This window comes from Monodon monoceros, unplaced genomic scaffold (genome assembly GCF_005190385.1).
Source record: "Monodon monoceros isolate NGI ecotype Baffin Bay Population unplaced genomic scaffold, NGI_Narwhal_1 Super_Scaffold_13, whole genome shotgun sequence".
NCBI lineage: Eukaryota > Metazoa > Chordata > Mammalia > Artiodactyla > Monodontidae > Monodon > Monodon monoceros.
Window position 1 is genome coordinate 39,558,357 of NW_021703769.1, and position 13,376 is coordinate 39,571,732.

The following is a 13,376-nucleotide window of genomic DNA, read 5'->3' on the forward strand; positions in this document are numbered from 1 at the left end:
TATTTAAAACAGCTGGTATATGTCTACTATCCTCTTCCCTCTTCTCCCCTGACTACTACCTGTGGTTCCAGGAGTTTTAGGATAGTCTGCTCTGGGGATAGTAAGGTCTGGTGTGATCCATGTGGTAAAGTCTAGTGAGTCTGTCTCCTTTTAACTATCTTCATTTAGATGTTGAGAAAAAATGGGAGGGAAGGGAAATGAGAGGAAGGAAAGAGGAAGGGAGAAGGAGGAGAAAGGTTAGAATACTAGGGACACATTTCTTTCTTTCTCTAAGAGAATCCTTGGGAAACCAGGGTCTCATTGGATGACTCACCAACTGTTTAAGGCCCAGAGTACCTGTTTAGAATGTTCAACTCAGGAGTGGCTAACTCAGATACCTCCAGAGCCATGCAAGTAATGTAAGAAGTACATTAAGCCCAGTGATGGGGGAGTGGTGGAGACTGAGGCAAACCAGAGAGCACCTGCCCTGTCCAAAGGCAGCAGCACCTCCCCGGCTCTCTGCTGCAGCCAGCTGTCATCATGTGGAAAGGCCGCCTCACGTGGACAGCTCTTCTCATTTTCCAAGAAAAGCTGGACATCCAGATTTTGATATGAAATTTCCTAATTTTTAAAACTCTTTCTGAGCCAAACAAAACATATATGCAGGCACCACCCCCCCCACCCCATACATAACTTCTGCCTTAGGGCTCAATGCTCTTGCTCAGGTTAACTGACATGAACTTAGGGACCAGATGGTCACATTTGGCAAATATTTGATGAACCCCTACAAGGCACTAAGACCGTTGGCCTCCTCTAGGTGAAGAGACATGACCTTCAGACAGTAGGAGAGAAGGCACAGGGTAGAAGCAGTAAAGTGTCTAGCAGTACACAGAGTGAACACAGGGCAAGTTCAGAAGAGGGAAAAGTTGTGTTTAAGGGAGTAGGGGTGGCTTTGTGGCAGGAGAGAGGATCGAGCTCTGCTCTGGGGGATGGGTATTCAGAATGGGGGATTCTGGGAAGGGGGGAATGACAGAAGTGTGAAGATGGGGATGGGCCTGATGTGTTCAGAGGTGTGAGAGAGGAAACCAGAAGAATATGGTCCAACTTGGGCCCAACACAGGATAACTGTTCATGTTTCTGAGTAAGACACAAGAAGTGGTAGAGTCTATAGCTTTGCATCCTGGTACTGATATGACTTAAAAACAAATTTAAAAAGCAACAGTTTAAAAAATAGTTGTAAAAGAAGAGTATGGGTGTGCAAGAGTTGGAGGCAGAAACTCTTTACTTTGATAGTGACCCCAAGTGAGGAGTCTAATAAACTGTCCAGGAGATGGTAAAGGATTACATGGCTATGTCCACCTGATGCCATTCATAATAATGACCATAAAGGAAGGGAGCTCAGGTTTAGAGCACGAGTAGCTCAGATCACTACTGGTTACACAGCCCTTGAATAGCTTGGGGGAGCTGGGTTAATTTACACACTCAGCTCCCTGGCATCATTCCTTTGCGCTGACAAATCAGCATTATCTGCCCAGTCACATGAGATCTTCCTCTGTTACATTATACCACCTCTTTTTCAGTCTGCTCTCCTTGTCATCCTAATCTAATGGTACTCTGGATGACTGTCTTGCTGAGCAACAATTTCATATAAATTACAAGGGAGAGGAGAGGAGCCGAATACCAGCCTTCTCAGTAATTTAAACCACAATAGCAGCAGCTCCGAGGTGCTAGTCATTTATAAATAGGCTCCTGAAGCAGCGTGTGGGCTTTTAAAAACCGAGAACAGTTGAAAATATTCTCCATTTGAGCACATCTCTACTGCCTGTGTTGCTGTAAGACAGTGGAAGACAACAAAATGCTTCCTACCGTGCAGAATTAGAAAGTTTATCAAGGCTGTTCTCCAACGTTAGGTTGGTGAGTGTTGTCATGAGGACGTTCTTTATGCACTACAGGGGTTTAGGGGAGTCTGCTAAATTTCACCTGACAGATACCAGCCTCACTGATCTTAGGACCCAAGGCAAGAACTTCAGCGGCAGGAGCCACACTACACAATTTCTATATTTCCTCACAGATCCCATCCATTCTGCCTAGGATATGCTTTGAACTTCATTCTACCTTACTGGCCCCAGACTTGGAAAGATAATAGCTGACACACAACACTTACTATGTGCCAGGCACTGCTTTAGGTACTTTACAATATGAGGCATATAACTATTAACTCATTAAATCCTGACAACAATAATATGAGGCAAATTTTCCTATGTTCTCACTTTATAGATAGGAAAATTGAGGCACAGAGAGGTTAAGTAACTTGTCCATGGTCACACAGCTAGTAAGTTGGCATTCAAACCAGGGATTCTGTCTCCAGCGCCACGCTCTCAATCATATTGTCCTGGCTGCCCGACAACCTTCTGCCTGAGCCAGAGCCTTTGGGTAAGATCAAGGGAGAAAAAACTGGGCATTTCTTGGTTGTCTTTGTACTCAACTTACTGCAGTTACTGACTGAGTTTTCCCTTCCTCGGTCCTCATTTTTGTTTCCTGTTTCCTGAGCTAGATGGCCTCATCTACTGCATGGTGGAGGGGAGAGCTGAGCTTCTGTCTGGCCTCCAGCTAGGACAGCACAAGGCACTGCCATTTTCCATTTACCAAGAAGGTGAGACGTGTCTCTGCCTACTCCCACCCCAAATTTCATTGTCAACGATATTTTTCTTCCCCGGGACCCTAAACGCCTCCCAGGCCCATTAGTCTGGCATGGGGCTTTGGACTTAACTCTTCAGCACCAGTCTGCATGTAATAAAAGGCAAGTATTTTTTACAGAAATGGGCTGAATACATACCTTATTAGCTGCCATAGAAAAGTATTTGAAAGCGGTAGCATTATTTTGTGGTGCTGCAACATTCCCTTCTAAATACATCTACAATAAAATAAAATAAAATAAATGAAAAGATGTAAAAACTAAGGAATTTGAGGGTGATGAAAATCTTTGAGAACTACATAGAGGTGATGGTTGTACAACATTGTGAATGTAGTAAAGGCCACTGAAGTGTACACTTTAAAATGGTTAATTTTATGTTATTTGAATTTCACCTCAATTTTTATAAATGGAAAAACTAAGGATACAATCTATTACATACATTCTGGAGTGCCCTTGCCCAAGGGCAAAAAAAAAAGGATCCTATGTGTGTTTTTTCATGTTTCCTTGCATCTAAATTTACTGTATGTAGCCCTCTGGAAGCAGGGCACTTGTCCCCATGGTTACTGATGCAGACTGGCTGCGGGGAGCCAAGGACAGCACACAGGAGTGTGAGTGGTCTTTGAAGGAGAGAAGAAGATGCCTCTCCAGAGGGACACTCCACAACAGCTCCTCCCATCAGTCAGGGAGGAGCTGGGTTTCGGTCAGTCTGGAGCTGGTTCTCATTCCAGGGATGGAGGAAGGAGGTACCTCGATGGGTCGAGGCCTGTCCCAATCTAGCCCAGATCTCCTGTTACCCGCCAAGGGCTCAACAGAGGGGCTCTGAGCTACACTCAGCCAGGATCCCTGGGCCACATTCACTTTCAAGACAGCTTTTGGTGCCCTGGCTAAAGACCACTATTGTATGGGGCTTCTTCCCAAACTGTCACCTCAAGAATGCTACTCTCAGCTTGTAGCCGAATGCCCCGCTTAGCTGCTTCCATGAAGGAGGTGTGCAGCCCTGTCACCCTACACTGGGTTCAATTAGCTGGTAGTATTAGGTTTTAAGAAATGAAAAATATTGGTAAAGATGAAGCTTGTACCTTTCCTATAAATGCCATGGCATTTGCATTCCCAGCTTTTGCTGCCTTTAAGAAGTAGTATAATGCTTTCTGGAGAGAAAAGGAACAACATTATTGACAGTAATGAACATATCATACAAAATAGCTTTTGAACTAAATTTTATTTCATTCAACATGCATTAAAAACGATCTATGAAATGCCCACTTTGTTTAAAGCACTACTCCAAGTGCTATTTCAATCACAAACCTGAAGAGTGGGAGATAAATATATATATTTCATATATATAATTTTAGAATGTTAGGGCTTGTTTCTCACATTTGGAAAGGCATGATAGGCATGTGGCTTTGTGGAGGACAGATAAATCCCAGCTGCAGAACTAAATACTCCATTATTTTAAAAAAGTACACTTGTATGTTGTCAGTATGTACTTATTGCATAAGACAGTTTGTGTAATTGGCAGAATTGGATATACAGCATCCTAATGTTTATGAGGCAGAGGAAGTAAGACTAGACACAGCTGGCTGCCTGCTGAGCCCAGGCCTTTCTGCAGAGGTGAACTTCAGACCAATTCTTTCTAAATCAAACTGAAGGGGGCCAGCAAAGCCTTTGATTCTCTCTGGGTCATAATGTTAAATGAAATGCTCAGTCTAGAACCCATGGGAGCTGACCTGTCTCTTGCTGCCTCATTCCTTAGGCCTCATCGTGACCTTCCATCAGTTCTCCTCAGAGACCACATGGAGAAATAAAAGAAAGAAGCCCCAGGAATGAGAAATGAAGACACTCGCCAAAGTGTCTTATTAGGACACAACTCTTCTCTCTTTAAAAAGCCTTGACTAGATTGATGTGCAAGGATCCACTCCTTCCCAAAGAGAAGAGAATGTTCAAGGAAGAAATGCAGGTAGTTCTTTTATACATAAATTTGCTCTAGAAAGATTGCCAACTTATTTGAGAACCACACACTTGTTACTAAAGTCGGTCTGCCTTGTGGACATAAAGTAAATACAAACGCTACCATCCCGGACCTCATCACATCATGCATCCATTCATCCATCCACCTCTTCTATTCTTCACTTATCCTTTCAAGAACTTGGTTGAAACCTGCCATACATATGGTAGTATGGCAGGTATTATAGGTGATTCATAGATGAGCAAAAAACCCTATCCCTACATTTGCTCCCAAACAATACTGTTGAGAAAAAGGAGTAGATGTAAATAGCAGTAAGACAATAAGTGATAGGTGACCTAAAAGGGACACTGAAAAGAATTAGATGGGTTTAGAATAATAGAAATTGTATGCAGCTCTATGTTAAGTGTTTTACAAGCTTTTCCTTACTCAGTTTTCACAACAGCACTGTAAGGAAGGTATTATTAATATCTGCGCCCATTTAGTCACACTCAGATTCATGCAGTTGGTACTGGCAACCCGCCAGCAGCCTGAATCCAATTCCCATGTCCTTGGCACTCTGCCTTCGTGGTTTAAAGAAGGAGGGCTTAAATGATAAAGGTCATACAAAAGATAAAGGATTCACTGTGCAGAAGGCATCATAGGCTGAGGGAATAACATGAACAAAGAATGGAGATGGGAGTGTCCAAGGTGTGTCCAGGAAATAGTAGTTACTTCGGTACACCTGAAGTAGAACATCCAAAAGCTAGGACTAGCAAAAATGTGATGGGGCCGTATTATAAACAGTCTTGAATACCAGGCTAAGGACTTTCATTTTATTTGGTAAAAAATAGAAGCCATTGGAGATTTATGAGCATGAAGTAGTCTTGAAACAAATGCTGTCTAAAATGTCTGGAATAACGTAGGTGTCAACTGGATAGGAGAAAATTGTAGCAATGTATGATTTACCAATTACATATTGGTAAATAAATCAAAGGTATGACTAAACGTATGATTTACCGATCACATTTATCAGAACACATCAGTATAAGAAATAATCGTATTTCTTATGAATATCTCTACTGAGCCAAGACCCGAATATATCCGTCAGTAACTATAATTTGTGCAAGTCATAGTACAAATTTGCTCCAGGCTTTGGATTATTCATTCATGTTCTCTTCCTCTGTGCTTTTGGGAACCCTGTCCTTCCCTATCATGGCATGCATCCATTGACCTGTCTGCTTAATTTTTTGTCTCCCCCAGTGTTGAATTCTCTGTATCTTAGCACAGTGTCTACTGTATGTTAGGCACTCAGAAAATATTTCTGGAATGAAAGAATAAATGACTGAATGAAAAGATAAATTTGTCAATCTCTAAAACAAGGGGACTGGATTTTAATTTTTATGGTCCCTTCCAGCTCTAGCATTATGATTCTATGAAATCATTTTCAAAGTCCAGTTTCAGAATTTGGGCTCAAATATTTGGCAATAGAGAGCTCTGGGGGAAAAGTTACATTCTGGGACTCTAGATTTGAACTGTTAAAAGAGAATCATCTATTCCCTAGAAGCAAATAAGAATCCTGGAGTTTTCCCCATCCTTCAGTATAATGATCTTGTAAAGACCAAAGGAATTGAGGCTCTCTCTCATTTCCCCTTCCTCTTTCCTGGCTTACTTGGCATCTCAGCTCTCTTTTCTTTATCTTTACATTAACCTGCCTTCAATGCTATTGTTTCAATTGCATAAACATTTATTAAACACTATGTGAAAGAACCATGCAAGCTACTTTGATGGCTATGCATGGGCAAACCTGAGTTCTTGCTCTCAAAGAGTCAAGTATCCATCCATCCATCCATCCATCCATCCATTCATCTATCCATCTGCTATGGTCTGCATATTTGTGTTCCCCCCAAATTCATATGTTGAAAACCCAATGCCCAAGGTAATTGTATTAGGAAGTGGGGTCTTTAAGAGGTGACTGGCAGAGCCCTCATGAATGGGATTAGTGCCCTTGAAAGAGGCCCCAGAGAGCTAGCCTGCCCCTTCTGTTATGTGAGGATACAAGGAGAAGCCTGCATTGCAAGAGGGCCCTCACCCAATCATGCTGGTACCCTGAGGTCAGACTTCCAGCCTCCAAAACAGTGAGAAATAAACTTTCATTGTTTATAAGCCACCCAGTCTGTGGTATTTTTGTTATAACAGCTCAAACAGACTAAGACACGATCCATCCATCCATCCATTCTTCAAATATTTACTGAGCACCCACCATCATATTTTACTGATTCTAAGACGTACAGCGCCCAACTCGTCTCCCATTTTAATCAGGACATTTCTTACTATCAATGGCATCATATAATTTATATTGGGAGTGTTTTCTCTTCCTCAGTAGACATAATGTATCTTATAATTGATGGTGTCTTAGATAGGATGAACTATAATATGTCTCAGGCATTATGCTAAGTGAAGTTTCATTATTTGAATGCACATCTCTTTTTAAAATAAAAATGGACATGATTTTTTTGTTGGTTCTAAGAAAGTCCCTAGTTTAATCAGTTTATAATATTTCCTTTAGAATGAAACGCCAAGAAAATGTATTGTTCTAAAAACATTTGTGAATCTTCTTTTATCACAGGTTCTATAAGCCACTCTTAAAGGGGATAGTATTAGCTCTGTTCTTTTTAATAGGTGGCAGGGTGGACAAAGCTGTTGCCTTTACATACTTGATATTATTCTTCCACTAGGTTTAATTTAATTATGCATTATCCACTTTAATAATATGCACCAAAACACCCAGCTTTCCTAATCCAATTAATTCTGAGCCTGTATATATTTAGAAATGCAAATGACATTAAAATATATGTGTACAAATTCAAGACAATGTAATCAAGAATTGCATATACAATACTTTTCAATAATTAAGAATTTGGTAGTGGGGAGGGGAAGGTGAAAATGTTGCCTGTGGTGACAACTCATAAGAGAAATTAATTCAATCAAACAATGAGGAGGGGGAAAAAAGGCAAGCTAGTCATTTCCAGGTATTCTGATGTTTAATTTGCTGGGCAGTACTGGGCATCACTTATATTTATAAAGAGCCTTACACTACTAATTTTCTTTGGTGGACTATAACATTAGCATACTGATTCAAGTGGTGGTTCTTAGGCTGGGGAAAATGTCTAATTCTTAGGATGCTGTCATTCATTCATTCACTCATTTACTCATTTATTCAGTAAATATTTACTAAGTACCTAATATGTACAAGGTACTAATCTGAGTACAAGACACACAGTAATGAGTAAGATAGATAAGAATTTACATTCCATCGTGGGGAGACAGCAAACAAGTCAAGATCAGTATAGTACAAGGAGTGAGAGGGGCTAGAGAAAAATAAACACAGCATGATAGGATAAGTGATAAAAAAGTAGAGTTGGGCTTCCCTGGTGGCACAGTGGTTGAGAGCCCACCTGCCGATGCAGGGGACATGGGTTCGTGCCCCGGTCCAGGAAGATCCCACATGCCGCGGAGCAGCTAGGCCTGTGAGCCATGGCCACTGAGCCTGTGTGTCCGGAGCCTGTGCTCCACAACGGGAGAGGCCACAACAGTGAGAGGCCCACGTACCGCAAAAAAAAAAGCAGAGTTGATCAAGAAAGCCCTCTCTGATGCAGTAAGACTTGAAGGATGAGAAGCTAGACATGGGAAGAGCTGCAGCAACAGCCTTTCAGAAATTGTCTTTATCGTTTTATCTTCTCTCTCCCCTCTGCATCTCCATGCTCTTCCAAGTTGATTTTGATGCAGCTAAGCTGTGGCAAGTTGCAAAAACGGCCACAATACTTTGCAGTTCTGCCTATTAAAAGGAGAAATTCTTTTTCCTACTCCTTCAACGCTGGCAGGCCTCATAACTTACTTTGGCCAAAAGAATATGGCAGAAGTGATTTCGGCAGTTCCAACCCTAGGCCTCAAGAGACTTTTGCTATTGTATTTGTAGAACCTTTGACTGCCATGTGAAAAGCTTGGGCCAACTGGCTGGAGGATGAGAGCATGAAGAGAGACCCAGTCATCTCAGCTGTCACAGATGAGGCCATCATAAATGGGCCAGCCCTGGCCAAAACTCTAGCTAACTATACATGTGTGAGTAAGCCCAGCCAAGATTAGTTGAGCCTGGCCCAGACCAGAAGAATTACTCAGCTGAGCCCAGCCACAACTACTGACCTGCCAAAATCATGAATTAAATAAATGGTTGTTGTTTTAAGCCACCTAACTTTGGGAATGGGGTTTATGATGGCAGGCTAAGCTAACTGATATATAAGCCAATCAGTCTTGATACCTTGACTGGAGTCCTCCATGCAACCTCAGATTTATTAGACTGAGGAAAGCAGGAAGGACCAGCTTGTGCTTGCCCAACTACTGGGATGGTTCTGGAATTAAACCAGCCTTTTTAGATGTCTAGATGGGAAGATTGGAGCCCAACATACCACCAGAGAATTTGGAGAAACCTGAGTGATTATATCATTCCTTCTTCTTGCTTTTCAAATGAGGAAACTAGATTTCAATGGCTGCATTTTTTTAATTTGTGTTTTCTTTTTGCCCAGGTCAAGAGTAAGCAAAGTTTAATGAAAAGAGCACAGGCTTTGAATGTGGAAATCCTGAGTTCAAATTTTACTCCTTAACAATCTTACTACCTAGCTGTGAGATTTGAAACAATTTACTTCATCTCTCCAGCCTCAGCTTCTCATCTGTAAAACAGAGATAATGAATGTGAATGAGCCCACAGTAGAGCCTGACTGGGCTCCTGGGTGATACCCAACTGCCTAGCTGTTGCCACTACAGCACCAGACTCTTCTATTGCCAGCCTTGGGATTGCACCTCATTCTCACCTAGAGGCAGCTACAGCTCCCATCTGGTGTTCATGGTGGCTAGAGCTGACTGGAAGTATTGGGTTGGCCATAAAATTCGTTCGGGTTTTTCCATACCATCATACAGAAAAACCCGAATGAACTTTTTGGCCAGCCCAATGCTGAGCTTTGTGGGATCTTATGTACTCTGCAAAGCTTAGTGGGCATTCCATATAGGCATGGTTTGGGCACCTTCACAATCAAATTTTGTCTTTATGGAAAATGGGGAATTCTCAGTTATGCATCTTATAGTTTACAGGAGAAACCCATTGCAGGCTGAAATCTGATGTTGGAATCGTGTGAATCCAGAACTTCTCATCTAAGAAGCTAAAACCTTAGTTATTGTGAAGATTTTAAAAAATCTGAAGACCTTCAGTTGAGCTGTCTTGGGATGCATATGCTTATTTCAATTGCTACCTATTTTATCACATCTTATAAAATGAACTTTGACATTTACCTAATGAGTATAGTACCTCATATAAAACACAAACTATAGTACCAAAGGTACATTCATAAAATAAAATATAAAGTGAAGCAGAAAGTAATAACAAATCAGTCTTTTATGTAACTGCCATACAAAGTAGTTATTTCTATTGCTTAGCCATTGGGACTATGTTGAAATAGAGTGTGTGTTCCTTTGAGACAGTGAGCACATGGCTTGTATAAAATGACAAGGGCTGCAAAATCATCTTTTAAAAGAATCCCAGTTAGTTCCCCAGATCTGTGGGGCTCTAGGGCCTTGAAACCACAATCAGGATTACGCCAAGATCTCATCCAACGTCTTTGGCATCTTACTGAGGAGTATCCTCTGTAGGTCAAGTTTATTTGCTTTTTTCTCCACCATAAATGTGGATTGTTAATTAATCTTCTAACCTCACTGGGATCAGGTAAGATTAAGCAAAGTGACTGAAAGGAGCTTTGCAAATGTATAAAGATGATTAATAATATACCTAATTATATTGGTAGCAGTCTGTCCTCTAATCTAGCCAAGTGGGGTTGAGGTGTTAACTCCCAGGTAGACTTTCCACAGCTGGCCTTTGGGAATGGGTGTATCCTCCTCACCTAACCCCAGTTCAACAGTGAGTTTGGGTGGGAAGAGAGAGGGTTCAGTGGGACCATGGAAACTCCCCAGCCCCAGCTACTCCTTCACAGGCCTCTACCCCTTTGTACTTGGAGGCAGGTAGGAAAAGTGCTTTCTCTAGTGAACTTTGTTCTTCCTCAAAAACTGGGAAGCAGATCTGACCAAGGAAGCAGCAGTGGGCTTTCCCCAGCAACTCTTCCACCCACCCTCTCACCTTTCATGGCCCCGCCAACCTCTCTCACCATTATCCTTCCCACCCCACGTGACTGAAGCTTGAGATTGACTTACATAGTAATCCTGATCTAGGCCCTTCCTCCCAATTAGATGTAACTGTCCAAGAGATACCTAGAAATGATGAGTTTTGACAATTATTTTAGTAGTAGTATTCATTTCAATAAAGAAAAGAAAAAAAATTACTTGATTTTAATGCAGTATATTGATCCAGTTTGCTACAATTGGCATGTCTTAAAAAAAAAGCAGAAAACCGTTCCCAATTCTGTATTTTATTGGGTTGATGTTGGTCATATGGCTTCCTCAAGGCCAGAAAGCTGGCCTGGTGATGTACAGCAACACCTGGGCACGTAAACCTAGTGGCCTTAACTCTTGGTTCTCAAAGGTCACACAAATGCTGTCCTATTTCCATTCCCATTTCCAAGAACAGGGTATTTCTGGATCCTGGTAAGAGTTCATTCATATTAAAACCAACATTGGATGGTACTTTTTTTCTATAATTACAATCTAGTTTTTTTTTGTAATAATTTTTTTAGGAGTAAATGCAAAAAACAATGCCATTACTATTGCAACTGGCTCTCCCATAGGCTATAAAGAACTGAAAGATACAGACAAAAAAGGAGTAGAACAAAGAGGGGGTTCTCTTCCCTTTCCCATTCAAGATGGAGCATTATTAACCCTTCTAGGACTCAGAGAGAACTAAGCCCTTTGTAATTTGCATGTTCTAAAAATTCAAGCTCATCTGTATACATTACTTGTATCTGAACATCTCCTCTTTCAGCCAAAAATTTATAGTATTGGTATATGTCCCAGTCCAAAATCTCACTGTTAGAACTCAGATTTTCAGGTCTTTCAGTTAGTCTCACTTTTTCCACTGGAACACCTTCACTTTTTTCCAATTTGTCAGCAACTGTGAATAGAAACAAACCAGAAAGTAGCCAGAATACACAGACTGTAAGAGACAGCAGTCAGCTTACAGAAAAAAACTATTAGGCCTATTCTCTTCAAATTGTGCAGAGATCTGGTCTACTAACAGAAAAGTAATATCCTTAGGAGATAGAATTTTGCTTATTTGGTTCTCAGAAAAGTACAAGACACTACTTATTTTTTGCTGCCTATACAAATATTGTATCAATATATGTAAGACCCTAGCCAAGCAGGCTCAGGAAAGAAGACAGATTTCAGAAGAAGGCAACCAACTCCTTCTATCACTGACTTTTACTGGGTATATTGAAACTACAATACAAGAGTAAGAACTGCTTCTTAATTATTTCCTATGGATAGTCTGAAAATAAATTTCAAATATGGTTGAGTAAACCTAACAAAATACACAATTTGAAATATATCTGGTAATTCCAGTTTCATTAAGCATACAAAAACATCTTGATATATATAACATCTTTAATTCAAAAGTAATTTTTTTTTTTTTTTTTTTGCGGTACACGGGCCTCTCACTGTTGTGGCCTCTCCCGTTGCGGAACACAGGCTCCGGACGCGCAGGCTCAGCGGCCATGGCTCACGGGCCCAGCCGCTCCGCGGCATGTGGGATCTTCCCAGACCGCGGCACAAACCCGTGTCCCCTGCATCAGCAGGCGGACTCTCAACCACTACGCCACCAGGGAAGCCCCAAAAGTAATTTTTTTTCTTTCTTTTCTCAGATCCTAATAATGTCAAAGATGTAAATTCAGATGTTATTCTGATCATAGAAATTAACCATGGACTTTACCCTATTCACTTCTTGGAAGATTTTTATTTAAAACTCTATTATGTAGTCTGGTTCAGTGATGTTGCATGAGGAAATATTACATGCAACTTTGAAAATGATTCTAGGAATATATATTAACCTCGTGCACTGTTTTTTGTAGACAAAGGATAGGGTAATAGAATAATGGTTACTTGAATTGTTCTCAAGTGCAACAATAGAGATTGCCAAGGTATGTACCTTACATCCATTTCTTCAGGAATTTTTAACAAGTCATCCCATATTCTAAATGTTAGAATTACAGAAACTGCTTAATATTTATTCATGTTATATTAAAATTCTCAGTTTAAGGAAAGAAGATCACAAGATCAAGTAAAATAGAATTGTTTGGAGACATGAACTAACAAAAATAAAAGATGAGTACAATCATTTAAAACTTTTGGAAAAGTAACTATTAAGAAATCAGAAACTCTACATTGTATTAAAAGAATTGTATTATACCCGATGTTAAAGCACAGTCTTTAAATACTTTCATAAATATTTCAACTAGTATTGATTTGTTTTTTTAATTGCTTGGCAAATCTCTTTATCTTAAAATAAATTATGTGGATTACTCACTATAATCTGCCACTTTCTTGTAATGACTTAGGGCAACTTCGCAATTCTGTAGAACACTGATTCCTGACAAATATCTGTAACCCTAAAACACATATAAATTCTTAATATTTTGACAATGCTATATTTATAACACACCTATTTGGGCCCAAGAATATTTAATTACAAACCAAAATCATCTGGGATATCATGCTTCCTCCAGCACTTCCAAAGGTGTAATATATCAGTGCCTAAAGTTTAAAAAA

The 13,376-nt window shown here is 40.5% G+C and overlaps 1 protein-coding gene across 2 annotated transcripts in view; it reads right to left on the reverse strand.

The window, feature by feature from the left end:
- The window catches only part of SEL1L2 (SEL1L2 adaptor subunit of ERAD E3 ligase), a 116,427-nt gene that overhangs the window by 20,022 nt on the left and 83,029 nt on the right, over positions 1-13,376 (reverse strand). For both annotated transcript variants that reach the window (XM_029219290.1, XM_029219289.1), the window contains exons 7-12: positions 13,302-13,361; positions 13,135-13,216; positions 11,570-11,724; positions 10,872-10,928; positions 3,754-3,822; positions 2,816-2,893 (exon numbers count right to left, since the gene is read on the reverse strand). In XM_029219290.1, coding sequence (XP_029075123.1) covers positions 2,816-2,893; positions 3,754-3,822; positions 10,872-10,928; positions 11,570-11,724; positions 13,135-13,216; positions 13,302-13,361 — 501 coding nt within the window. The remainder of the gene's footprint in view (positions 1-2,815; positions 2,894-3,753; positions 3,823-10,871; positions 10,929-11,569; positions 11,725-13,134; positions 13,217-13,301; positions 13,362-13,376) is intronic.